General features: G+C 46.4%; 1 protein-coding gene across 1 annotated transcript in view; it reads right to left on the bottom strand.

Moving 5' to 3' along the window:
• Positions 1 to 327: 327 nt before the first annotated feature.
• dnah9 (dynein, axonemal, heavy chain 9) overlaps positions 328 to 26,224 on the bottom strand; it is a gene marked incomplete at its 5' end in the record, with an annotated part of 366,889 nt that continues 340,992 nt past the window's right edge. The window contains 4 exon segments of the mRNA XM_084323040.1: positions 328 to 1,110; positions 12,389 to 12,524; positions 13,794 to 14,047; positions 15,544 to 15,726. Coding sequence (XP_084179166.1) covers positions 883 to 1,110; positions 12,389 to 12,524; positions 13,794 to 14,047; positions 15,544 to 15,726 — 801 coding nt within the window. The 3' untranslated portion in view covers positions 328 to 882.

The raw sequence follows: 26,224 nt of genomic DNA, 5'->3' as shown, positions 1-26,224 counted from the left end.
GAGAGAGAGAGAGAGAGAGAGAGAGAGAGAGAGAGAGAGAGAGAGAGAGAGGAGGGAGCGTTGGTCCATACTGTTGGAAGAGGTAGGCAGCACTGAGAGACTGGGGAGGCGAGATAGGGGAATGAAAATCATCATACTGGGACAAAATGTTCAAAAACTGGATTGTAGTATGTGTGTGTGCGTGTGTGTGTGTGTGTGTGTGTGTGTGTGTGTGTGTGTGTGTGTGTGTGTGTGTGTGTGTGTTTGTTGTGAAAAGAAAAACACCCAAACACAATCTGGAACAGCAAGATAGGAAATCTTTACTCAAAAAAAAATTCTGGGGGAAAAAAGTACAAAAGTGGCAATAGATATTTGTAGTATGCTATAAAAAGTATAAAAACTGATTTTCAAAAAAAGAATTATATTGATCAACAAGGACATGAATAGATATAGATATATTTGGTGCAGAAAACATTTAATGTTTTTGTAGATAGGTAGTTATGTCTCTTCTTATCTCATACATTCTATAAATTATCTTATCTCAACCAATAGCTGGCTTTACTTTAATCCCATTAGCAAGAGGGCTAATACCCATTCCCCCAGTGCAATCTACAGACACCTCTGTATAAAGTGATACACAGTTACATAAAGTACATTAACACAGCTTTCCCAACATACAAGAACAATGGCACTCGTCACTAGTTCAGATAGTTTAAACTTCCTTTGGCATAGCAGGTAGCCCACAATACAGTTAATACATAGACTGCCCATAAATAAACAAAAAAGATGATCTGCAGCCTACATATTGGCTCAGAAGGAGAAATCAGCCCTTAGTTAGTCTACACGGGAGTCAAACCCACAACCCGGTTCACCCACGTCCGCAACAGAAAGGCACCTGTGCCACTAGATCTGCAGGAGCAGGGCCACCCCGGCTAAGGTCCACTTGGAAGGAATCTCTTTGGTCTTGAGGTTGAAGGCCCATATGTAGGTGTGCCCCCTCTGGCGCGTCTTGTAAACAGGACAGTTGTAGACGTTCTTCGTCTCCTGCTTGTCCACGGTGACGGCCCGGATGAAGATGACAGGCATCATCGGAGTGAGCTCCTTCAGCCGGGCGTCCACTATCAAACCGGTCTAGTGAGAGAGAGAGCGAGAGCGAGAGCGAGAGAGAGAGAGAGAGAGAGAGAGAGAGAGAGAGAGAGAGAGAGAGAGAGAGAGAGAGAGAGAGAGAGAGAGAGAGAGAGAGAGAGAGAGAGAGGGTCACAGAGCTGAGGATGAGTACATCATCCGCTTGAAGTGGAGATAAAACAGTAGAGTGTGATCTGAGAGAACAGAGAGAAATCACTGATACATGAACGCTGCCCTGGGGCTGTGTTTACCAAAGCTGCCCAGAAGGCTGCGGAATCTCCACCAAACTTCAAGAAGCACTTTTCCTTGTTAACAGTAATGTCTGGCTAATCCCGGCCCGGCGCTGGTGGCCCCCGAGAAGACTTTGGAGGGACCCTTCAGAGAGAGAGCTCCATATTACGGTACCCTTGAAAAGTCGCTGAAAGTCGGGCACCGCTTGAGCCTGAATCGCCTCGCCCTGTGCCTTTCAAGTGCAACACACTATAAACACACTGAAATAGAGCGGTTCTTTCTCATTAATTAATCCTCCCACACTTAGTCGCTGACAAATGGATGTTTTTTTTTTTCAGCCAGTAACTTCCAAGAAGGAATGTAAATCCATGATGACTTTGCTCCAAGAGCTCCGAGGACAAAGCCCTAATTGCGTCTGCGATTTACCATAAAACTTTACTGTGCACTTAAATACTGATAGTTTAATGTCTATTTACGTACATCTGAATAATAGGGACCATAAAGAGGGCTGTGTTGTCTTATTGAAACTCTGGATGAATTAGTGAGTTCATCTCCATGAAGCTGTCTTGGGGGTGATATGTAATTAAATAGTATAAAAAGCAATTTTTTTATTGAGACGTCATGTGAGTATATTAACAGAGTGTAAATTTAAGTCCCATTGCTTATTTATGCTTAGTATTCATCATGGAGCTGTGATTTAGTCGTAGGGCCCGACACGTTGTTTATATTTGAAGGAACATGCCAACTTTTTGGGAAATTCGCTTATTTGCCATCTACCCTGGAGTTAGACAAGCAGATACATACCCTTTTCATATACATACCTGCAGAGGACGATAACTGACTACAAAGTCAGCGCCCCCTCAATGGGGAGCGACGACGCCTCCCTCGCGGACCAGCTCAACACCTTCTACGCGCGGTTTGGTGCAAACAGTGGCGCTGCTAGCTCAACGGCTAGTGACGGTGTGGAGGGGGGGGGGCATCCGCGGGGGGGCGGGGACGCTCTCTCATTGACGGTACACAGTGTGAAAAGAGCATTTATGCAGGTGAACACCAGAAAGGCGGCTGGCCCAGATGGAATAACAGGACGCATACTTAAGTCCTGTGCTAACCAGCTAGCCCCTCTGTTCACCACCATATTTAATCGATCCCTGAAGGAGTCAGTGGTCCCTGCCTGCTTCAAGTTGTCTACCATTATCCCGGTACCAAAGAAACCCTCCCCAGCAGGTCTCAATGACTACAGACCGGTGGCACTCACCTCTGTGGACATGAAATGTTTCGAGAGGCTGGTCAAGGATCACATTTGTGCCTCCCTCCCCAGTGATATGGACCCTATGCAATTTGCATACAGGCCAAACAGGTCCACTGACGATGCGGTCTCCCAAGTACTGCACAGCACCCTCTCTCACCTGGACCGTCAGAAGGGGGGCTATGTGAGACTGTTGTTCATTGACTACAGCTCAGCGTTCAACACCATAGTCCCCACCAGACTGGTGGACAAGCTGATCGAGCTAGGTCTGAGCTCCGCTCTGAGCGCCTGGATACTGGACTTTCTGAGTGAAAGGCCCCAGGCGGTCAGGGTGGGGGGTCAGACCTCCAACACCATCACCCTGAGCATCGGGTCCCCCCAGGGCTGTGTTCTGAGCCCCCTGCTGTACTCACTATACACACATGACTGTGTGGCCAAGTTCAGCTCCAACTCCATAGTGAAGTTTACGGACGACACAGTGGTGGTGGGGCTGATCTCGGACAACGACGAGAAGGCCTACCGGGAGGAGGTTGAGGTACTGGAACGCTGGTGCCAGGACAACAGCCTGCTCCTGAACATTGGTAAAACCAAGGAGCTGATCGTGGATTATAGGAGAGGACAGCAGGAGACACACACACCACTGAGGATTAACGGGGCTACCGTGGACAGGGTGAGCAGCTTTAAGTACCTGGGGGTCCACATCGCAGAGGATCTGACATGGACAACACACATAGACTCAGTCGTAAAAAAGGCGAAGCAACGCCTCTACCACCTGAGACAGTTAAGGAAGTTCAGAGTATCTGGGAAGATACTCCAGTCCTTCTACTCCGGAGCTGTAGAGAGCATCTTGACTGGAAACATCACTGTCTGGTATGGAAACAGCACGGCACAGGACAAGAAGGCCCTACCGAGAGTGGTGCGCTCAGCCGAGCGTACCACGGGTATTGCACTACCACCCCTGCAGGTTCTATACAACAAGAGATGCAAATCCAGAGCCTGCAGAATAATGAAAGACCCACACCACCCCAACAACAGCCTGTTCATGCTGCTCAGGTCAGGCAGACGCCTGCGAACACCAGCTGCTAGGACAGAGAGACTTCGGCTCAGCTTCTTCCCCCAGGCCATCAGAGCCCTGAACACTGAACTCTCCACACACAAGCACACATGAGCACACGCACAACACACTCACTGCACACGCTCACACACTAGCAGCCACTTTAACATGAGCAGGCACACACTCATGCTGCACACGCCCACACTTATGGCCACTAAGGAAGGGTCACTTTAAAAATAGTATAGTATAACCGGAGATTGTATAAATTAGCATGTACAGAAAGACACTACCAAAGGACCTAGTATGCCCTCCATGCTCTGTAAATAACTTATGTACATATACCGATATGCCCTAACATGTTACTTGTTTATTGCACAAATGTTACTTGTTTATTGCACAATGTTGATTCTATTATATGTTATTTGCACATCGTTGCGGGCAAGACCACCCGCATTTCATTGTATACTTGTATGCCGTGACAAATAAATCTCTTGACTTGACTCTTGACTTGACTTGACTTCTGTGCATGCATTAGGCTTAGCGTCATTCACTGGAAGTAGGTGTGCCAGTGTAGCCTAGTTCCCAACAGTCATGAAATACACTCCAAATACAACTCCAAAACTTTCCGGTAAACATGTTGTGACCTGTGTATTTACCGGTATGTGAATTTTCTTTACATTTTTATAAAAGCCATTTTCCTTTTCTAACCTGATTATACTCTGACATTTCTTTTGCCGAACCACTATTGCCTGGGCGAAGTGATTTCATCACGTCAAAAGCCCTGTTGTTTTTTTAAATAACTTTTGAGGTGATGAAATGTCACATGTCACAACATGTTTACAGGAAAGTTTTGGAGCTGTATTTCGTGACTGGGAACTAGGCTACACTGGCACACCTACTTCCAGTGAATGACGCTAAGCTAGGCTAACGGTGCGGCTGTTCCCTAAGCCTAATGCATGCACAGAAAAGAAAAGGGTATGTATCTGCTTGTCTAACTCCAGGGTAGATGGCAAATAAGTAAATTTCCCAAAAAGTAGGTGTGTTTCGTTTATGTTTATTTGCACATTTCAAAAGAAAGAGACACATTATACGGACCTACATCCCATTCCCCAGTGCAACCTCTAGATTCCTATTGTGTAAGGGGCACAATATGTAGGTGGTACACCATGGTACAGTATAGCCGTCTTTGATGTCTGCAGCCCTCCTGAATAAGAAGCTAAGCTCATTAATATAGATGAGCAGGTTTATCATAAATCTTTGACTTTTATTGCTGCACAGTGCTGGGTCCAGATGGAGCTCTGCTTATTCTCCCCATTCACACTCTGCTACACCCAGGCAGCCACTGGCACAGAACTGGCCTTGGGGCTGAGAGGAGAGGAGAGGAGAGGAGAGGAGAGGAGAGGAGAGGAGAGGAGAGGAGAGGAGAGGAGAGGAGAGGAGAGGAGAGGAGAGGAGAGGAGAGGAGAGGAGAGGAGAGGAGGGGAGGGGAGGGGAGAGGAGAGGAGAGGAGGGGAGAGGATAGAGGGGTGAGGGGAGGAGAGGAGAGGGGGGAAGGAAAGGAGAGGGATAAGAGAAATGGAGAGATGGGTGAAAAGCAAAAGACGGGTGAAGGAGGAAAAACGGGCCAGAGAGAGGAGAGGAGAGGAGAGGGGTGAGGGGATGGAAGGAGAAAAAAGAAAAGGAGCAGCAAGGAGAGGAGAGGAATCGCTGCCTGCTAGCTAGTCTGCCTGTCTGTCCGCCTGTCGATTTGCCGGCATCTCCCAACTTTAATGAAGAAAAAAGGAACCACTCCTCTAAAGGGTGATTTTAAGTGTTCAAGTGCACACTCCGCACATTCCCTAATTAAGAAGTCTACAGGGATGCTCCTTGAAAGCTGGATGCATATACAGTAGCTGGATGTGATAGTGCCTTGGGAAGCTGAGCAATGCACTATGATCCAACCAACTGAACGCAAGCTGGATGCAAAGCAGGAAATGAAGTGAACAGGAACACAGAATCCCTCGGGGGGGGGGGGGTATCCAACTTGTTTTATTTGACTAATATTGAAAGTGTTACACTTCTGAAAGTTATACTAGCTAACTCAACAGTTAGTTTGACAGTGGTTCGGGAGGTAGAGCGGTCGTCTGGTAATCATAAGGTTCCCGGTTCGATCAGTGAGTTGAAGTGTCCTTGAGCATGAGCAGGTTGGCAACTTGCATGGTTGCCTCCGCCGTCGGTGTGTGAATGGGTGAATGTGAGGCATAAGTTGTAAAGCGCTTTGGATAAAAGCGCTATATAAATGCAGTCCCTTTTAGTATGTAACAGCGACAGTATACTGACTGCAGAAACTAACCCCAGCAAGTACGTAGAAAGAAAATGACATTTGCAAGAAGACGAAGCGGCACACTGGCTTTGGACAATGTGCACTGGCTTTAGCTAACGCAGTGTGCACTGGCTTTAGCTAACGCTGTGTGCACTGGCTTTAGCTAACGCAGTGTGCACTGGCTTTAGCTAACGCAGTGTGCACTGGGTTTAGCTAACGCTGTGTGCACTGGCTTTAGCTAACGCTGTGTGCACTGTCTTTAGCTAACGCAGTGTGCACTGGCTTTAGCTAACGCAGTGTGCACAGGCTTTAGATAACGCAGTGTGCACTGGCTTTAGCTAATGCAGTGTGCACTGGCTTTAGCTGACGCAGTGTGCACTGGCTTTGGACAATGCAGTGTGCACTGGGTTTAGTTAATGCAGTGTTCACTGGCTTTAGCTAACGCAGTGTGCACTGGCTTTAGCCAACGCTGTGTGCACTGGCTTTAGCTAACACTGTGTGCACTGGCTTTAGCTAACGCAGTGTGCACTGGCTTTAGCCAACGCTGTGTGCACTAGCTTTAGCTAACGCTGTGTGCACTGGCTTTAGCTAATGCAGTGTGCATTGGCTTTAGCTAAGCCAGTGTGCACTGAATTTAGCTAACGCAGTGTGCACTGGCTTTAGCCAATGCAGTGTGCACTGGCTTTAGCTAACGCAGTGTGCACTGGCTTTAGCTAACGCAGTGTGCACTGGCTTTAGCTAACGCAGTGTGCACTGGCTTTAGCTAACGCAGTGTGAAGCAGTGTTGTAGTACTCGAGTCCAGGACTCGTGACTCGACTTGGACTTGAGCACTGATGACTCGGACTTGGACTCACGCATTGACTGCATTCGGACTCGGAAGGTGCAGACTAGAGGCTGACATGTGAGTGGATTTTGACTCCCGCTCCTTCCCACTCCCACAGAAATAATCCAATCCCATCCCAATCCCAAGTGAGAGTTTAGAAAAAATCCCACTCCCTCCCATTCGCACAGAGGACTGATCCCAATCCTGTCCCAATCCCGAGCCAAACTTTTATAGAATCCCACTCCCATCCCACTCCCGTTTACCAATCCTGCTCCGTTTTTCTTCCTTAGTATAAAATATGCAGTACATGGGTCACTCACATCATGTCTGTAGGGCTGTACGTTAACTTTTTTTGCACATAGCACTGGTGCTACAGAGGTTGATAGTTTTGTAGCACAGGTCAAAATCTTGTAGCACAAGTACTGTATAAAAGTGTTATATTTGCCTATTGTATTTGTGTTATTTAGTTGCAGTGCCATGTTTGGCTGTCATTTTCATGCTGACAAGTTGATGTCACACAGCCAGACACGTTACGTGTAAGGAATTATGGGATTTGGTGTTGGATGTATGGACTCTACTAGGGGTGGGAATCATCAGTTTCATCACGATACGATACAATATCGATTCTTTGGACAACGATACGATATTTGCCGATATCACAAAGTCTGCCATGATACGATACGATGCAGGTGCCTGCAATCGATATGAGATGATATCATAAGCCCATTTAACACAATCTGTAACATTTAGATCAACTCAAAAAAGGTAACGAAAATATAATTAAAAAAATAATTATTTTGCTCTTCCAGACATTTAAATGAAAAACAATCTATTGTTTTTAATACAAATAGACCTCCTGTTCACTGTAAAGTGCCACATTTTGATATATTGAGCTTTAAACTTGAAATAACTAAGTTAAATTTTTTGGAACTCACAACACACAACCTAAAACCCCTCCCTACCTCCCTCTCCCAAACAGTTCCTAATTCTTTTTATGTTGCATGATCATGTATACATTTATTATGTATTATATTTGTTATGTTTAAATATTAACATTATCTGGCCATCCTCAGTAAATACTATCAAACTCCTTTGACTTCACCTACTTAAAATCATTGACGTAGAGAGAGGGACAGAGAGAGGCTGAGGCTCCCCCGCCCCCTCCCTTTCCTCATTGTTTTCTCTGCCTCTGAGCCGTGTTAGCTTCGTTTAGTTACCGGTAGCAGCTAACTAGTTAGTTTTGGTGAGGATGCAAAGCATGTAAGATGCATTGGAAGCATTGCGGGGAAAAACAGGCAGGGACTTATTTCCTGGTCGCAAAATGCGCACGCTAACATAACATAGCACATATGAAATGAGACTTGCCACAGGATTTTCAAAATAAGAGTATCGATATGAACCGAACGTTGTGCTGAAGGGTCTGCAATTAGGTAAAATTAGACCTAAAATAATCCCCCTTTAAGTTCACCAACCAGTTAATATGTGGGAGTTAAGTTATTATTTACCACATAATGTTACACTGTCTGCCTATTGATGGCATCTCAGGTTATATGACGGTGCTGCCATCTAGTGGGCCAGAGGTGGTTTAGTGTTCCCTCGTAAATGCGTCACTTCCTCTAGGATACGTGTTGTTGACGTTGAACTTGACCGGACACCCAGCGAGAGAGACGTACACCCAGCGTTGCGTTCGTTTACGCTATAGTTTGACGGTGACCAAGTATGTAAAGTGGCTTACCAAGCGGACATTATACCACCAAGAGAGAGTGAGTTTTAGTACCCAGCTAATTTGATGTTTAGTAAACGTCTGGGATTAGCATATTACAGCGGACTATAGTATTCCCCATCTATCGTTACCAGTTAGCCGAAGCTAGCTAGCTCGGCGCTAATACCTAAAGTAGCTTCGGCTCATGCTTCGATAGCTGTTCTATACTGGACATATCAGTCGATATATAACACAGACCAGAGAACATTTAGATAGGGTCTGTGTCGCTGTAAAAGGAGTAAAGGACACAACTAGTCCTAAGAAGTAGCCATAGCAGTAGCCTGTGGTACAGAGGGGACCAGCGTGTCTGCAGCAGCTGTCGGCCTGCGCCGTGCAGCACCACGGAGCGGAGGGAGACACTCGATCCACCACAGCGGAGCATCTGGTCTGCAGGAGCAGACTGGTGGCGCCTATTGGACCGGGCAGCGTCTTCCCGCCCTCATCACCACGCAGCGGTCTACTACTCCTCATCCGGGTCCTTTTCTCACCCCCAGGATTATTAACTCTCCATCTCTCTCATCCTGCAGAGGGAATTGTTCCTCTGACACAGTGGTAACCGCGGCAACGTTTGGCCAGAACACTTTATTAGAACTATTTGGGCGCCCATCTAAATTTAGTAATAGTATTTAATTTAGGCATTGTGTAACGTGATAACAATATTTTGTATGTATCTTTTTTCCCCTTTTTGCTTATATAAAAGCATTATGATTCAAACAGTTTCCTCGCTCTTTCTAGTTTAGGTGACTCCATTTTAAGTTATTCACTCAGTTGTGTATTTGGTACAATTAGTTTAAGAGTTAAGGCATCCTACCACACCCCCTAAGGTGATAATTATATACAGTCCTCACATCTTACCTGTGCTGCTGTGGGGTTGGGGTTGGGATTGGGGTTAGGGTTGGGGTAACCCTGGCCCCGACCCGGACCCTGGCCCTTCCGCCAGTGTTAGCTGCCGGAGCCATAGATATTATGGCTGGAGCTGCGCTTGGGCGGGAATGAGACTTGCCACAGGATTTTCAAAATAAGAGTATCGATATGAACCGAATGCCTATCGCACGGGTGCTAGTGCAGTAAATTCATTCATCGCACAGAGCGATTTTTTCATAGCAGGCTGTACAGCCCTGGTGTCTGCCTTAGTTAAATATAAAACCACCAAACATTTACATTAGTGATGCACCGATGTATCACTCCCGTCCAAATCCTGTTGATTTTGTTGTCATAGTTCCCACTCCCTTCTGCTTCCGTTGACTTTTACTCCCGGTCCTGCCCAATCACGTGATTCAAAGTGAAATTGACTCCCATCCTGTGGGAATCCTGCGGGACCCGCGGGAATCCTGAAAATATGTCATCCTCTAGTGCAGACGAGGACTCAGACTTGTTAATTGATAAATACAGTAATTTTTTTGCATTTGTTTAGCTATTGTGTTACAAAGTAAATAAACTCCCTTTGAAATGGTGACCGCTGTGTCATTTATATTTAGGCCATGGTTACACTGGGGGAAAACAGCAACGTTGTATTTTCGAATGATTTCGTTTGCATGTCCAAGTTAACACTTTGGTCGCCAAGGACGCCTTAACTCGTCATTCCCCGCCATGCAAATTCTGCCAATGACGCCGTAACACGTCATTGAGATCAATATTTAAAAAATCTATGATCGCAATCATATTTCTCCCCCGGAGACTTGAGATCTACTGTTGATCCCCTCTCAACTCTCCAACGGTTCAAGAGCGCCATCTGGTGGCCGATCGGCGGATCGCCCAAACCGGAAACCGGAAACGGAAACTGGTGCTCATCCAAATTCGGTCCGATCACTCGCTATAGGTCCCGGGACTCGAGCGCGACACAATGGATAGCGATCCGTTACCAATAACTCGATAAACAACATGATTTGGACGTATATACTATTATACAACCTGGAGATGGATCGCATATTTCAACATCCCATAATAGGAATATTTTTGCTCCACTCTCATCGCCCAACGGCCCGAGGAGACTGGGGTAAGTTTCAGCGTTTTTTTTTTTACCGTGTTCGATACAAACTGCTCTAATGATCATATCACCCACACTAGATGAATCATCTAACGTTGGCCACGGAATTATAAACGACCCCCCCCCCCATCCGGTCAACATCAGATGATAAGTAGTAACTTCTAGAAGCACGTCTGGGGCGGCTAGGTGGTGTAGTGGTCTAAGGCACTCGCCACCAGTGTGGAGACGCTAGGATTCGCGTGTTCGAATCCAGCTCTCCACATTGTTTTTCAGTTTGGCTGGTCGTCCGCAGTAATACACATTGGCCGTATTACGGGGAGGGAAAAACTGAAGGGTGGGGATCGAACGTTGTGAACAAGCGACTCCTACAAGTCGGTTGGTGCGCCTGCGCAGTAGAATCAGGAAGTGTCGGGGGCAGCGTGAGCCTCCCACGCGTTACTCCTCGACACTGAGAGGTCGAGCTGCGCAGGTGAAAAGATGCGACTGCTGTTACCTCAAGTACCGGAGGGGACTTGTGCTATGTATGACTTAGTCCTCACTGCAGCCGGCTTGTGGGAGGCAAGAAACAGCGTTCGTGACAGGGGAGGGTTGAATTGGATGATACGAAATTGGGATGGGAGAAAATATAGAAAATGGGAGAAAAAGTGGATCAAAAAAAAAAAAACTTCTAGAAGCACGTCCATTTGAAATATTTTATCTCGCGCCGATCGCTATCAAACTGTATTTTATCATCAATATAATGCATTTAGGGCTATAAATCACGTTCTGCAGAATGCTGCAGAAAACGATAAGAACATATTTATACTTTAGACCGTATTTTAGTATGAATATGTGAATGAAAAAGTATAACGTTCCCACATCCTGAACGATAGATAATTGACGTTGAATGGGCCATAGTAATGTCAATTTAGCAATACAATTTATAGCCCTGCAAAGAAGGGGAACTTCTCCATAGACAAATAGAGCTGGCAGAGGATGGTATAATGATGTACATAAGCCTGGCAAAGAAAGTGTTAAAAGGCAACAGCATTTTAGCTGGCATTTTCGTTCTCCTAGCGGCAACGCTCAAAGGGGGTTTTCGTTCTCAAAGTCCCTTGGAACGGTGGCAATGTAAACTTGCGCAAGCCGGAGACGCCCATGCGCACTAGACACCGACGCATGGTGATCGAGTGTACGTTCGGACGTCTGAAGGCACGCTTTGCGATGCTCCGGAGAGCTATGGACATAAACACAGAGGACCTGCCTACTGTGATCTATGCTTGCTTTGTTCTGCACAATTACTGCGAAGTTCACATGCACACACGCGCGCTGTTCTCTCTCTATCTGTCTGAACGAGGAGCGGGGCTCTGCTGTGCTTTTACACACTCGCGACGCACGAGGACAAACGAGGCAGACACACATGCACACACACAGCAGAGCATGCACACACACACAAGCCAGACATTTGTCTGGCTTGTGCACGCGACAAATGTCTCCCGCGCATACAGGAGACAAACGACGTCTAACCTGACTGCCATAACACAACGTTCTGAAAAGTGAAAATGAAACGTTATTGTTTTCCTTTAGTGTAACCGCAGCCTTAAGTAGAAATTTTTTATGCTTTTTTATGCCAGAGTGGAGTGGACTCAACCTTGATGACTTAGACTCGGACCCGGACTAGGGAAATGGGGACTCGACTCTGGCTCTTCTTTGGTGACTTGGACTCGGACTCGAACACTGGGGGCTGGAGACTCAACTCGGACTCGAGATTTAGTGACTCGACCACAACACTGGTGTGAAGCTACAGGGCTGAGTGGCTCTCTTCAGAGTTTTGCCGCTTTGAGTTCACGTTTCGTGATGAGAACGATTGGTGATAAAAAAAAAGATGCGTTCACAGACCTTGATGTCCCAGCGCGCCCCCTCCATGTACAGCCCGTGCACGTAGGCTCCTTCACGCGGCGCAGAGACGAAGTCCTCACGGCTCTTCTTGGTGACGTCACACTGCAGACACATCATGTCCAGAGGCCACTCGTTCCTGAAGACACATTGTCCCGATCAATTATTGTGTCGTAAAAAACAAAGGTCAACGTTTAAAATGGATCCATTGCTGTGCTAAATAAATATGTTTGATTCTCAAAGTAAACACAATTTAGATGTATTTATTATTAAGTGTTATTGTTGTATTTCTTCAGATATTCAAAAATACAAATTCGAATATGTTGTTCCCATGGCCCAAGCTACTCTCTCCCAAAAGCAGAAATGGGAGAAGACAGACTCACATTTATGATGTCATCAGGTATAAGGTCTGGAGCTGCTCCATAGACGATGATTGCATTTGTGGACCCACAGAATGTTTGTTTGAGTTTTTATACCCAAATCAGCTTTATTGTATAGTAGTGTCTGAAACAGAAAATGTATCTGTATGCTCAGAACACCCCCCCCTGGGTGTCACCTTCACCATCCTTCCTTTATTGTCTATGGAGCAGCTTCAGATTTTATATTTGATGACATCACAAGTTCAAGTTTTAGCATGTTGTCATTTTTGGATGGAGTTGTTTGTTAGCACAAATATTTTTGTACCATCTTAGACCACAGGAATAACATGTATGAATTCTTAAATTGGGTGTAGTTCCCCTTTAATTTAGTGACATTCTGTGATATTGTGATGCCAATCAAGATAAGATAATATAAGATATTCCTTTATTGAATAGATTAATTGAAAATGGGGGACCCTGATGTAAACAAGACGACAGTCTTTCTCAGGTCTGCATCCCCTTAACAATTGTATGTATTGAGCTGTACTGTATTGTACCCATTCTGCAATCTGTTAATAAAGTTTTCAATCAATCAATCAATCAATCCCCTTGGGGAAATTCGGGCGTCATAGCAGCATGGGGGTGAGGGAAGGGGAGGTACAGGTACAGTATGGGCAGGGTAATAACATAAATATAGGCAATAAAATAAGATCTGAATATTTTAAAAAATAAATGAAAAAAATATATAATAATAATAATAAACAGTGTAAACAGTATAATTAAGAATATATGAATATGAGAAAGTAAACAGTGTAATCGAAAGTGCAGATGAGGGTCTGTATGCCCTATCAGTTATATTATATGTTAAATATGGGCAATAAAGAATTAGAATCTGAATATATACTATGAGTAAAGTAAAGTAAAGAGGTAGCCTAACTGGCATGATATATGTGATATGTTATACGTTGTAGTCCGTGGAGGTTAGGTGGTAAGAGTCAGACACTTAGTGGTCAGACATTCTGGTCAGCGGTCAGACAACTCTACAGTACCTCCGTGCCATAGCCTGCATGATAGCCGTGAGGAAGGACTGAGGGTTGAAGAATCCAGCGAGCCACACCACCGACGGCAACACAAAGTCTACTGCCCAGGCCTCCAGCTCCTTAATCCTGGCCAGCAGGTCTATGAACCACACAGCCAGACCGGACATGGAGGGGTAGGCCCGCTGGGTCCAGCCCTCCGGCACCAGGTCCAGGAAGATCGAGTTCTGAAGGTTCTCCATGTCGCTGGTCATCGTTAGCTCCCCCTGCGCGGACAGGTCACAGGATATATCAAAACGTCGGTTATACTTCTTTAATTACTTAACATTTCTAATGAACTTTGTCTTATTCTGATGAACAGGTGACATGTGGGCTATTAAATAATCTGTTGTATAATTTGGCTTTCATCTGCTCTCTGATCAGCTTGATAATATTTATTCTAATTAGGAAGACCTGTTTCAATCTCGACAGATGCTCCTTTCTCTTGTATTTCTTTTCACATAAAAAGTTCTTTGTTAGCAAATTTCATTACAGGAAGGGGCGGAGAGTTCAGCGTGTCATTTCCCGCTTATCACCACATCTAAACATCGGAGGTGACACTGCCCAGCCGCTTCAGGTGTCTTGGCGTGAACAAAGTACCCCTCCCTAGAAACCACCGATGCGTGCACATGCGAAGACAGCCGTGTCTCGCCCAGATGAGAAGATATACGGTAGGAATGCCAAGGAGAAGATGCGGTGGAAGAGTAATGAGGTAGCGTCCAGCGTGGAACAGTGGCGTCCTTCACCCACCGATAATGCAGCCGACGTATTGCTGATGAATACAGTAGGCGTATCTGATCGTAACCATCCTTTACGTGGGCGATAAGGTGCACGCAGATTCATCCCCAGTGGGAGTGTCTTTACCGTGAACCTTTTCACCTCGACTCAGATCACTCCCAATCACTCCTGAGTCGGTCCGGCGAGATAGACACACACACACAGACACACACACAGACACACACACTTCACAAGCACCTTGCACATTGCAGCAACTTCTCACCAAGGCTATAGTTTACCGTTTTACACTCTAAAAACGAAATATGATTCCATTTGCTGGTACAATAGTTTACAGGGCTTTTAAATCACTGAGGCGATTTATCTGGGCGTGAAGCGCGTCGAGAGATTGAAGCCTCATAACTTCAGACAAATGGGTTTTGCAAATTTGTTCCCTTCTTTTTCTTTTATTTCTTTTTTTGTACGTGATATTTTTCTCTTTTCCTTCTTTTTTTGAACAGACGGCTCAGTCAAGCTCTACACACAGACGTCTCAATCTGTTCTAACCCCCCCCCCCCCCTCTGAAAGCCAGAACACACTGACTCATACTTAAAGACTGGGCTTTGGACAAACACCATGGGGGGGGGGGCTTAAGTTATGCAAGGAATACTAAAACAACAGACTGCCAATGTCAACAGTCAAAGTCAATGAGCTAACAGAGCACGAATCACGAATCATATTGAAGATAAGACAGGGACTTCTGAGGAAATCAGAGGGACAGTTCACTATTGTTTGCCAAATAATAGAGTAAATGATCCCATTCTTTAGCTTGATCATCATCATCACCACACCAACCTTCAGCCTTCCTCCTCTTCCTCCTCACTCTTTATAACAACAATGTTCATAATCATCACCATTATTATCATCGGTGTCGCATCAGTTATTGTCATCATCATCATCATCATCATCATCATCAAAATCTGCATCGTCCTCGTTGTCCTCCTCTCACCTTGAGTCCGAGTCTGAGTTCGCTCAGCGAGCGTCTGATCTCCTGAGTGAGCGTGTTCATCCTCTCGCACTCCTGCAGTGCCACCACCTGGTAGGGAGTCCTCTCCTCCGCCTTCGCCAGCAGCTCCACCATGTTGAACTCCTCTGGGAGCTTCTCCGCGATCTCCTCTAGTGTCGCGCGCACCTGTCGGCGAGTAGATGATGTGTGAGTGAGTGAGTGAATGAATGAACGCCCGGAGGAAAGAAAACCTGTCTCCCAGTCTTGGGTGTTTGTTCTGAGAGTTCAGTGGCCACATTTGTGAATTCTGACAAACCCAACGCCAACGTATCCCTGTCCTACGGTGGGACAGGTGGGCCGTGGAGAGATTTGATTAGGACAAAGAGATGAAAGGGGGAGAGAATGTTTGCATGGCCGCTGAGCTGAGAATGAAAGACTCACTAAAGACTTGGGGCTATCCGTGTCAAACACACAAACAAGATAAGTACTATGAACGCTGACAGCTTGAGAAACAGTTCGGCAACTGAGACGGTAGCATAAATATTCATGGGGAAATATTTTTGCAAGAACTGCTGTTTGTTTTCAATAACAGTCTAATCCTTCCCGAAAATCGATGCTCACATCATATTTTGGTGGGTAAGTGATGGAAGCTAATGTCTGTGTCAACACTTTCCCAAGGCAAACCTGGCATTAGAGATCAATCAGCGGATTACACATTGAACAGAGGATATGAGGTCATCATAGATATGGATTTTCAGTTCAAATATCGGATCCGCCTTTGTCAGCTCCTAAGCGGGGTGCATACTGAATGGGCGCTCCGTTCACAAGCCCCGCGCGGTTGACATCTGTTGAGATAGGAGTACCCAGGCTTCTGAGCCACAAAGGTCACATGTCATCACGCATCTAGGCACAATCGCACGTACCGTATGCACAACCGCGCGCACAGACGCACAAATACGCACACAGTAGACACAAATATGCACACAGACACAAAAAATATGCACACAGACACACAAATATGCACACACACATACACAGAGAGACACACACACACAGCTCTTGAGCTCTTTGAAAGGGAAAAAGTGAAGAAAGCGTAATCTCGCGGCCACAGATCTACTCACTCGATACACGTGGCGTGGAGGCTCGCCACATTCTTATTTGATGTCACTATAGTGACCTTCACAGCTTAGTGTTATTCAAGTAGACACAGTGAATGAAATGACATTGAATTGGATTAATGAGTCTTTCTTTTTTATCTGTTAGACGTCATCCTTTTCCAGCCATGGAGCACTCTGTAATTAAGCCTTTACTACATAATAAGCCTTTACACATGCATTAACATAAGTAGCCACTGACATGGAGGGAGATATCGATCGTAGATATTGTAAATTTTCCTTAGTATTTATCATCACTGACCTAAAAAAAAAAAGAACTGTTGATGTTTGTAAAGTGCACTGTATTTCAACAGAAGGTACTGTAGGTTGATTGTATGTACTGTAGTTCTATGTGCCAGGGGTGAGAGAGACAGAGGCTGTCAAATCAGCACTTAGACCCCAGAAAGCTTTTATTTTTTTTTGTAAGTATCTTGTATCTTGGAAGATCAGACCTACAAAATGATATGACTTAGTTGCACTAAAATCGGATAAAAACAAGGACGCTTGAGAGAAAAGCTTTCAAAACTTCTGACAGGCAGACAGAGACGTAGCGTCATCTAGCTAGCTAATTAGGCCTACTGTATGATTAGCCTGAAAATAATTAAACAGATTTGATTTAATTGATTACACGCACGCACGCAGCACACACACACACACACACACACACACACACACACACACACACACACACACACACACACACACACACACACACACACACACCTACACACACACCTACACACACACACACACACACACACACACACACACACACACACACACACACACACACACACACACACACACACACACACACAGCTGAGGTAGCATCACAGAAGCTAATATAGCCTGTTGTAAAACACATTTGTATTCCATTATTTACAGTTACATGTCGTAAATGGGACATGATCCTCTTCTTTTCAATAAAACATAAGAGTTTGTAAAGCCATAACCATGTAACACACATTTGAAGCCAAGTTACGTAGGTTAAGGTTTAGTGCCAGCCGATATAGGCCACGCTGTAATCTCTAATCCTAATCAAAGGGGGAATTCACATGAAGACAGAATTCATACACTGTATATCATATAACTATTCGTTTTAAGCCTATGTGAATATCTCTCTGCCGAAGCTTGAAACCAGAGAATCATCAACAGAAACGTCTTGAAATAACATACATGTAAAATGTACCATCCTTAGACGTGTTTAGAAGTCGAGTGGGTTAAAAGTGTGTTGCTATTAACACATTATTGTGTTATTTCTCAACACGCCCCCTCAACACATGTGCATGTGTTGGACAACACATCTGTTATGTGTTATCTCAACAGTGAATATTGTAATCTATGGCACTGTATCACCAAGGGACACGCTCTCTGGACCTGATCCACTGACCATGTGTGGGAGGCTCCTGGATAATGCTTGTTGTTTTTGCAGCCAAATGAGCGTTACTGCATTTCAGTGTTGAGCCAGAAAGAAACCTTCCCATATCCCCATAGAATCACCCAGTGTGTCTGTCGCTGTATCCGGAAAGTCACCATTCGACTCACTGCCAGTGGAGGTACGTGTTGTTGCTCGACAACATCACACATTCAAGGCTTGGCCTTCTGGCGGTGTCTTGATTTGTTCAAATACAGAAGCCTCGACTAAAATGCTTGTAGAATAAAAACCTTTTTTTAGATTTACTTTATTGTCAATGTACACAAGGCAATTGAAATGTTTTGTCCTTTCGCATATCCCTCCTAGTTACACATACACAGTCCTCATATCCCTCCTAGTTACACATACACACAGTCATCATATCCCTCCTAGTTACACATACACACAGTCCTCATATCCCTCCTAGTTATACATATACACACAGTCATCATATCCCTCCTAGTTACACATGCACACAGTCCTCATATCCCTCCTAGTTACACATACACACAGTCCTCATATCCCTCCTAGTTATACATACACACAGTCATCATATCCCTCCTAGTTACACATACACACAGTCCTCATATCCCTCCTAGTTACACATACACACAGTCATCATATACCTCCTAGTTATACATACACACAGTCATCATATCCCTCCTAGTTACACATACACACAGTCCTCATATCCCTCCTAGTTATACATACACACAGAGTCATCATTTCCCTCTTAGTTACACATGCACACAGTCCTCATATTCCTCCTAGTTACACATGCACACAGTCGTCATATCCCTGCTAGTTACACATGCACACAGTCGTCATATCCCTCCTAGTTACACATACACTGACTTACTTAATCCTCTTTACCCCGTTGGGGGGCATAGGGCGTCCACCAGAGCTCTCCATCTCACTCTCTTCTGGGCCAGGGCCTTTGCTTCTTTCCAGCTCACTCCGATGTTCTTTAGGTCTTGGAGTGTGGAACGTCTCCAGGTGTTTCTCGGCCTACCGGCTTTCCTCTTCCCCTGCGGGTTGTAGTCCAAGGCCTGTCTAGTGATTTTGTTGGAGTCCTTCCTAAGGGTATGCCCTATCCAGTTCCACTTTCTCCTTTTTCTGTGGTAGCTATGCTGTCCTGGTTGGTTATCCTCCACAGCTCTTCATTTGTGGTTTTGATGGGCCACCACAGCTTGAGGATGTAGCGCAGGCATTTGTTGACAAACACCTGGATCTTGCTTGTGAGGCCCTCAGTAGTCTTCCACGTCTCAGAGCCGTAGAGCAGGACAGTCTTCACATTGGTATTGAAGATCCATAGCTTGGTGTTGTTGGAGAGTTGCTTGGACAACCAGATTGGCCTGAGTATCCTGAATGCTAGCTGTGCTTTGCTGATGCGTGCCTCTATGTCCCTGTCTGCTCCTCCATCCCTGCTGATGTTACTCCCTAGGTAGGTGAAGTGCTCCACATCCTCTATGGCCTCTCCCCTCAGTGTGATTGGATCATGCGTTTTTAGATTTAACCTCATGGTCTTGGTTTTTCCGGTGTTGATCTTGAGTCCAAGCTGGTCACTGTTAGTCTGTAACCTATCTGTCTTCTGTTGCATGTGTGTGTGGTTTTCAGAGACTAGCGCAAGGTCGTCTGCGAAATCCAGGTCCTCGAGCTGGGTAAACAAGGTCCACTGGATTCCTGTCCGTTGATTTTCAGTTGTTCTTCTCATGATCCAGTCAATGGCAATGAGGAAAATCAGAGGAGAAAGAAGACAACCCTGTGTCTGACAGTTTGCCCTTGCAGATCACCCGGCCATTGAAATCCTGGTACATGTTCTTTATTAGGTTGATGATCTTAGAGGGTAGGCCATAGTGACCTAGGAGTTTCCAAAGCACATACACACAGTCCTCATATCCTTGCTAGTTACACATACACACAGTCATCATATCCCTCCTAGTTACACATACACACAGTCGTCATATCCCTGCTAGTTACACATGCACACAGTCATCATATCCCTCCTAGTTACACATACACACAGTCATCATATCCCTCCTAGTTACACATACACACAGTCGTCATATCCCTGCTAGTTACACATGCACACAGTCATCATATCCCTCCTAGTTACACATACACACAGTCCTCATATCCCTGCTAGTTACACATGCACACAGTCGTCATATCCCTCCTAGTTACACATACACACAGTCCTCATATCCCTGCTAGTTACACATACACACAGTCATCATATCCCTCCTAGTTACACATACACACAGTCATCATATCCCTCCTAGTTACACATACACACAGTCATCATATCCCTCCTAGTTACACATACACACAGTCCTCATATCCCTGCTAGTTACACATACACACAGTCCTCATATCCCTCCTAGTTACACATACACACAGTCATCATATCCCTCCTAGTTACACATGCACACAGTCGTCATATCCCTCCTAGTTACACATACACACAGTCATCATATCCCTGCTAGTTACACATACACACAGTCATCATATCCCTCCTAGTTACACATACACACAGTCATCATATCCCTCCTAGTTACACATACACACAGTCATCATATCCCTCCTAGTTACACATACACACAGTCCTCATATCCCTGCTAGTTACACATACACACAGTCCTCATATCCCTCCTAGTTACACATGCACACAGTCATAATATCCCTCCTAGTTACACATACACACAGTCCTCATATTCCTCCTAGTTACACATGCACACAGTCATAATATCCCTCCTAGTTACACATACACACAGTCCTCATATTCCTCCTAGTTACACATGCACACAGTCCTCATATCCCTCCTAGGTACACATACACACAGTCCTCATATCCCTGCTAAGTTACACACAGTCCCTTGCACATAATGCATTTCATCAGAGAGGTCAGAGTGCAGGGTCGCCTGCAGTGCAGCTCCCCTGGAGCAGTTTTAGGGTTAGATGCTTTGCTCAAGGGCACTTAGGCAGGATGGTTTAGGTACACACGGCGGCTCTGAACTGAACTCGTTCAACTAGGCATGTGCTGTCGGTGACCGGCAGAGGGTGTGTCCCCGAACGCCGCAAGTTCTCAATCTACCTTTTGACCATGTTTTTAGTTTCATGATAATAGTGCCACCATGAGGCAAGGTTACTCAGAACCTCACAGGCCTTCTTGCTATTGTAAGAGAAATATGTGAAAGAATAGCCCTGTTTTTTCAATGTGTACATAATGTAAATATCTGTAGATGACAGCATCTACTCAGACGGATCTATAGATCTTAAAAGTAGTCGGCAGCCAGTGTGTGTTTCCACGGTAGATGGTAGGAGAGCAGCAGGCAGGGTGTGAGAGAGATAAGGCCAAGGTCATCGCAGAGAGAGAGCCTTTTGAATCATAGCAGTGTTTAAAGTGTGTCAGAGGTGACAAGAGTGCCGTTACCATGGCGTGGTGTCACTTAGTAACGAGAGAAGGGCCATGGCTACGGGGATGGCCACCGGTTGCTAGGGGAAAGACGTTAATAGCAGTGGGTTCTTCTGGTTTGACTCAGACTAAGAAACGAGGCGTAGACACATAGACAGAGACCTCAGGAGCGTCTCAAACTTTTTCTGTCAGGCCCCCCTTTGGCGGACCAAAATATCTCAAGGCATTTTAAATCTCCCTGTCATGCCTCTGCGCCCCCCCTGGGGGGCGCGCCCCCCACTTTGAGAAACACTGAGCTAGAGGGTGGGGGAAGGGAAGCTGATGCATAGCCCCCACCCTCCGGTTGCCACAAGCTGAATGAATGAATGAATGAAAACTTTATTAACAGATTGCAGAATGGGTACAGTACAGTACAGCTGGGTAGGAGGGGTGGGTGGGGGACACTGTACAACTGTACAAGCAACACTGTACATTGGAATATTGACAAGACCATACTTGGTAATTTTTACTGTACATTGGAGGGGGTTGTGTTAAGACATTTACATGGGCCAGCTAGCTTCGGCTAACAGGAAAGGCTTTTGGATAACACTAGGCCTCGACAACCACCGGGCTGATAGAGAGAGAGATCATTAGAATAATGAATTCAATAGCAGTCAAAGACTTTTCAGAACAGTTTCCATCTTGTACAGAGTATGTTTATGGAAATAAACGTCAACATCCAGGAGAGGTATCATGTTTCCAGTGTGTCGTTAATTCTTTTGAGACGAATGTATCAACGGGGGAAGATATCGTGTATCAGCTAGTACGATGAGAAAGAGATAAACACAACGCAGAAACTTCACGGAGCCACAGGTGACGAGGTGATTACTGGCTGATATCGTGAAATCCAACACATGGCTTTCAAGTTTGGTGGAACTTGAACAGTGCATTCACAAGTAACACATTTTTCTGAAATTTTATTGGAACTGGCGATCATATGGTTTGGCTTATCAATTATCTAAATGACACATTTAAAGATGTTAGTCCCCAGATTCCACACAGCAAGTTAGGTAAAATAAATCAAGTGAATAGGCTAGAGGGAGTAGGGAAAACAACAAGTGTTTTTCCAATAATTATAAGTATATATAATAATAAAGTAATTATAATTCCAATATGGCAAAACTCTGGATACCAGGTTCACTATGACTAACAGATCAGCAGATAAACTCATTTGAAAAATGTAAGTTCAATAGAGTTCATCAAATGAGATTTGAACTATTGGAAGTTATTCAAGTTATCGCCTTCACAAGTAGGATAATGAAGGTTTGGCCTTTTTTAAATCTTTTTTGAAGACCAAATCTTGTTTTTATAAAAAAAATCTCCTGGAAGCGGCCACTTTGTGGACCGCCGCAAGCTTTTTGCATATTTAAGGCCGTCTTTTTGGGCTCCATCTTCTGTTACATTCTGTAACATCATACTTCCTGCCTGCTCGGCAGCTGTTTGATGCACTTTGCGCTGTGTTAAGACCTAAATCTTAAGAGGGAAGGAACGCAGCATGATGGACAAAGCTCATACTCCACGTCGATAATTTTTTGTGTTCTCTCTCTCCGTCTCAGTATGCAGAGCACAGGTATCCAAGAGGTGTCTGCAGTGTATGCGCACTGCACATGTGTGTTTTTATTTTTATTGTGTGAGGGAGACGATGTGTGTGTGAGGGAGAGAGACGGTGTGTGTGAGGGAGACAGTGTGTGTGTGAGGGAGATAGACGGTGTGTGTGAGGGAGACAGTGTGTGTGTGAGGGAGAGAGACGGTGTGTGTGAGGGAGACAGTGTGTGTGTGAGGGAGAGAGACGGTGTGTGAGTGAGGGAGAGAGACGGTGTGTGTGAGGGAGACAGTGTGTGTGTGAGGGAGAGAGACGGTGTGTGTGTGAGGGAGAGAGACGGTGTGTGTGAGGGAGACAGTGTGTGTGTGAGGGAGAGAGACGGTGTGTGTGTGAGGGAGAGGGAGACAGTGTGTGTGTGAGGGAGAGGAAGACAGTGTGTGTGTGAGGGAGAGGAAGACAGTGTGTGTGTGAGGGAGAGGGAGACAGTGTGTGTGTGAGGGAGAGGGAGACAGTGTGTGTGTGAGGGAGAGAGACGATGTGTGTGTGAGGGAGAGAGACGATGTGTGTGTGAGGGAGAGAGACGGTGTGTGTGTGAGGGAGAGGGAGACAGTGTGTGTGTGAGGGAGAGGGAGACAGTGTGTGTGTGAGGGAGAGAGACAGTGTGTGTGTGAGGGAGAGAGATGGTGTGTGTGTGAGGGAGAGAGACGGTGTGTGTGTGAGGGAGAGAGACAGTGTGTGTGTGAGGGAGAGAGACGATGTGTGTGTGAGGGAGAGAGACGATGTGTGTGTGAGGGAGAGGGAGACAGTGTGTGTGTGAGGGAGAGGGAGACAGTGTGTGTGTGAGGGAGAGAGACAGTGTGTGTGTGAGGGAGAGGGAGACAGTGTGTGTGTGAGGGAGAGGGAGACAGTGTGTGTGTGAGGGAGAGAGACAGTGTGTGTGTGAGGGAGAGAGACAGTGTGTGTGTGAGGGAGAGAGACGGTGTGTGTGTGTGAGGGAGAGAGACAGTGTGTGTGTGTGTGAGGGAGAGAGACAGTGTGTGTGTGTGTGAGGGATAGAGACAGTGTGTGTGTGTGTGTGAGGGAGAGAGACGGTGTGTGTGTGTGTGAGAGGGAGAGAGACAGTGTGTGTGTGTGTGAGAGGGAGAGAGACAGTGTGTGTGTGAGGGAGAGAGACGGTGTGTGTGTGAGGGAGAGAGACGGTGTGTGTGTGAGGGAGAGAGACAATGTGTGTGTGAGGGAGAGAGACGGTGTGTGTGTGAGGGAGAGAGACGGTGTGTGTGTGAGGGAGAGAGACAGTGTGTGTGTGAGGGAGAGAGACGGTGTGTGTGAGGGAGAGAGACGGTGTGTGTGTGTGAGGGAGAGAGACAGTGTGTGTGTGAGGGAGAGAGACAGTGTGTGTGTGAGGGAGAGAGACGGTGTGTGTGAGGGAGAGAGACGGTGTGTGTGTGTGAGGGAGAGAGACAGTGTGTGTGTGAGGGAGAGAGACGGTGTGTGTGTGTGAGGGAGAGAGACAGTGTGTGTGTGAGGGAGAGAGACAGTGTGTGTGTGAGGGAGAGAGACGGTGTGTGTGAGGGAGAGAGACAGTGTGTGTGAGGGAGAGAGACGGTGTGTGTGTGTGAGGGAGAGAGACGGTGTGTGTGTGAGGGAGAGAGACGGTGTGTGTGTGAGGGAGAGAGACGGTGTGTGTGAGGGAGAGAGACGGTGTGTGTGTGAGGGAGAGAGACGGTGTGTGTGTGTGAGGGAGAGAGACGGTGTGTGTGTGAGGGAGAGAGACGGTGTGTGTGTGAGGGAGAGAGACAGTGTGTGTGTGAGGGAGAGAGACGGTGTGTGTGTGTGTGTGAGGGAGAGAGACGGTGTGTGTGTGTGAGGGAGAGAGACGGTGTGTGTGTGTGAGGGAGAGAGACAGTGTGTGTGTGAGGGAGAGAGACAGTGTGTGTGTGAGGGAGAGAGACAGTGTGTGTGTGAGGGAGAGAGACAGTGTGTGTGTGAGGGAGAGAGACGGTGTGTGTGTGTGAGGGAGAGAGACGGTGTGTGTGAGGGAGAGAGATGGTGTGTGTGTGTGAGGGAGAGAGACGGTGTGTGTGTGTGTGTGAGGGAGAGAGACGGTGTGTGTGTGTGAGGGAGAGAGACGGTGTGTGTGAGGGAGAGAGACAGTGTGTGTGTGTGTGTGAGGGAGAGAGACGGTGTGTGTGTGTGAGGGAGAGAGACGGTGTGTGTGTGAGGGAGAGAGACGGTGTGTGTGTGAGGGAGAGAGACGGTGTGTGTGTGAGGGAGAGAAACGGTGTGTGTGTGAGGGAGAGAGACGGTGTGTGTGTGTGAGGGAGAGAGACGGTGTGTGTGTGTGAGGGAGAGAGACGGTGTGTGTGTGTGAGGGAGAGAGACGGTGTGTGTGTGAGGGAGAGAGACGGTGTGTGTGTGTGAGGGAGAGAGACAGTGTGTGTGTGAAGGAGAGAGACGGTGTGTGTGTGTGTGAGGGATAGAGACAGTGTGTGTGTGTGTGTGAGGGAGAGAGACGGTGTGTGTGTGAGGGAGAGAGACGGTGTGTGTGTGAGGGAGAGAGACGGTGTGTGTGTGTGAGGGAGAGAGACGGTGTGTGTGTGTGAGGGAGAGAGACGGTGTGTGTGTGTGAGGGAGAGAGACAGTGTGTGTGTGAGGGAGAGAGACGGTGTGTGTGTGAGGGAGAGGGAGATGGCGGCTCGCTTGGGGAACACTCGTTGTTATGAATGCATAATGATATTTAAAAGTCTAGACCCCGGGGCGGCTGGGTGGCGCATTGGGCAAGGCGCTCGCCACCAACGCAGGATATACTGGTATCGAGCCCAGCTCTCGCCGTTGCTTCCGGCTTGGCCGGCCGTCGTACTAACACAATTGGCAGTGTTAGAGGGTGGGAAAGCCGGTGGGTGGGTCCTGGTCGTTGTAAACAGCGACTCCTACAGTTCGGTCGGGGCGCCTGCTCAGCGAGGAAAGGATCTAAGGGGGGTAGTGTGATCCTTCCACACGTTACACCCTCTCAGTGAGAGTCCGCGCTGCCAGGTGAAAAGAAGCGGTTGATTGGCTACACATGTGTCGGAGGAAGCAGACCGACTGTATGGGGTAGGTGCGCAGCGACCAGGAAGCGTG

The sequence above is a fragment of the Notolepis coatsorum genome (genome assembly GCF_963971535.1).
Source record: "Notolepis coatsorum genome assembly, chromosome: 10".
NCBI lineage: Eukaryota > Metazoa > Chordata > Actinopteri > Aulopiformes > Paralepididae > Notolepis > Notolepis coatsorum.
The sequence above is the reverse complement of the archived record's forward strand: the minus strand, read 5'-3'. Positions and strand labels throughout refer to the sequence as shown.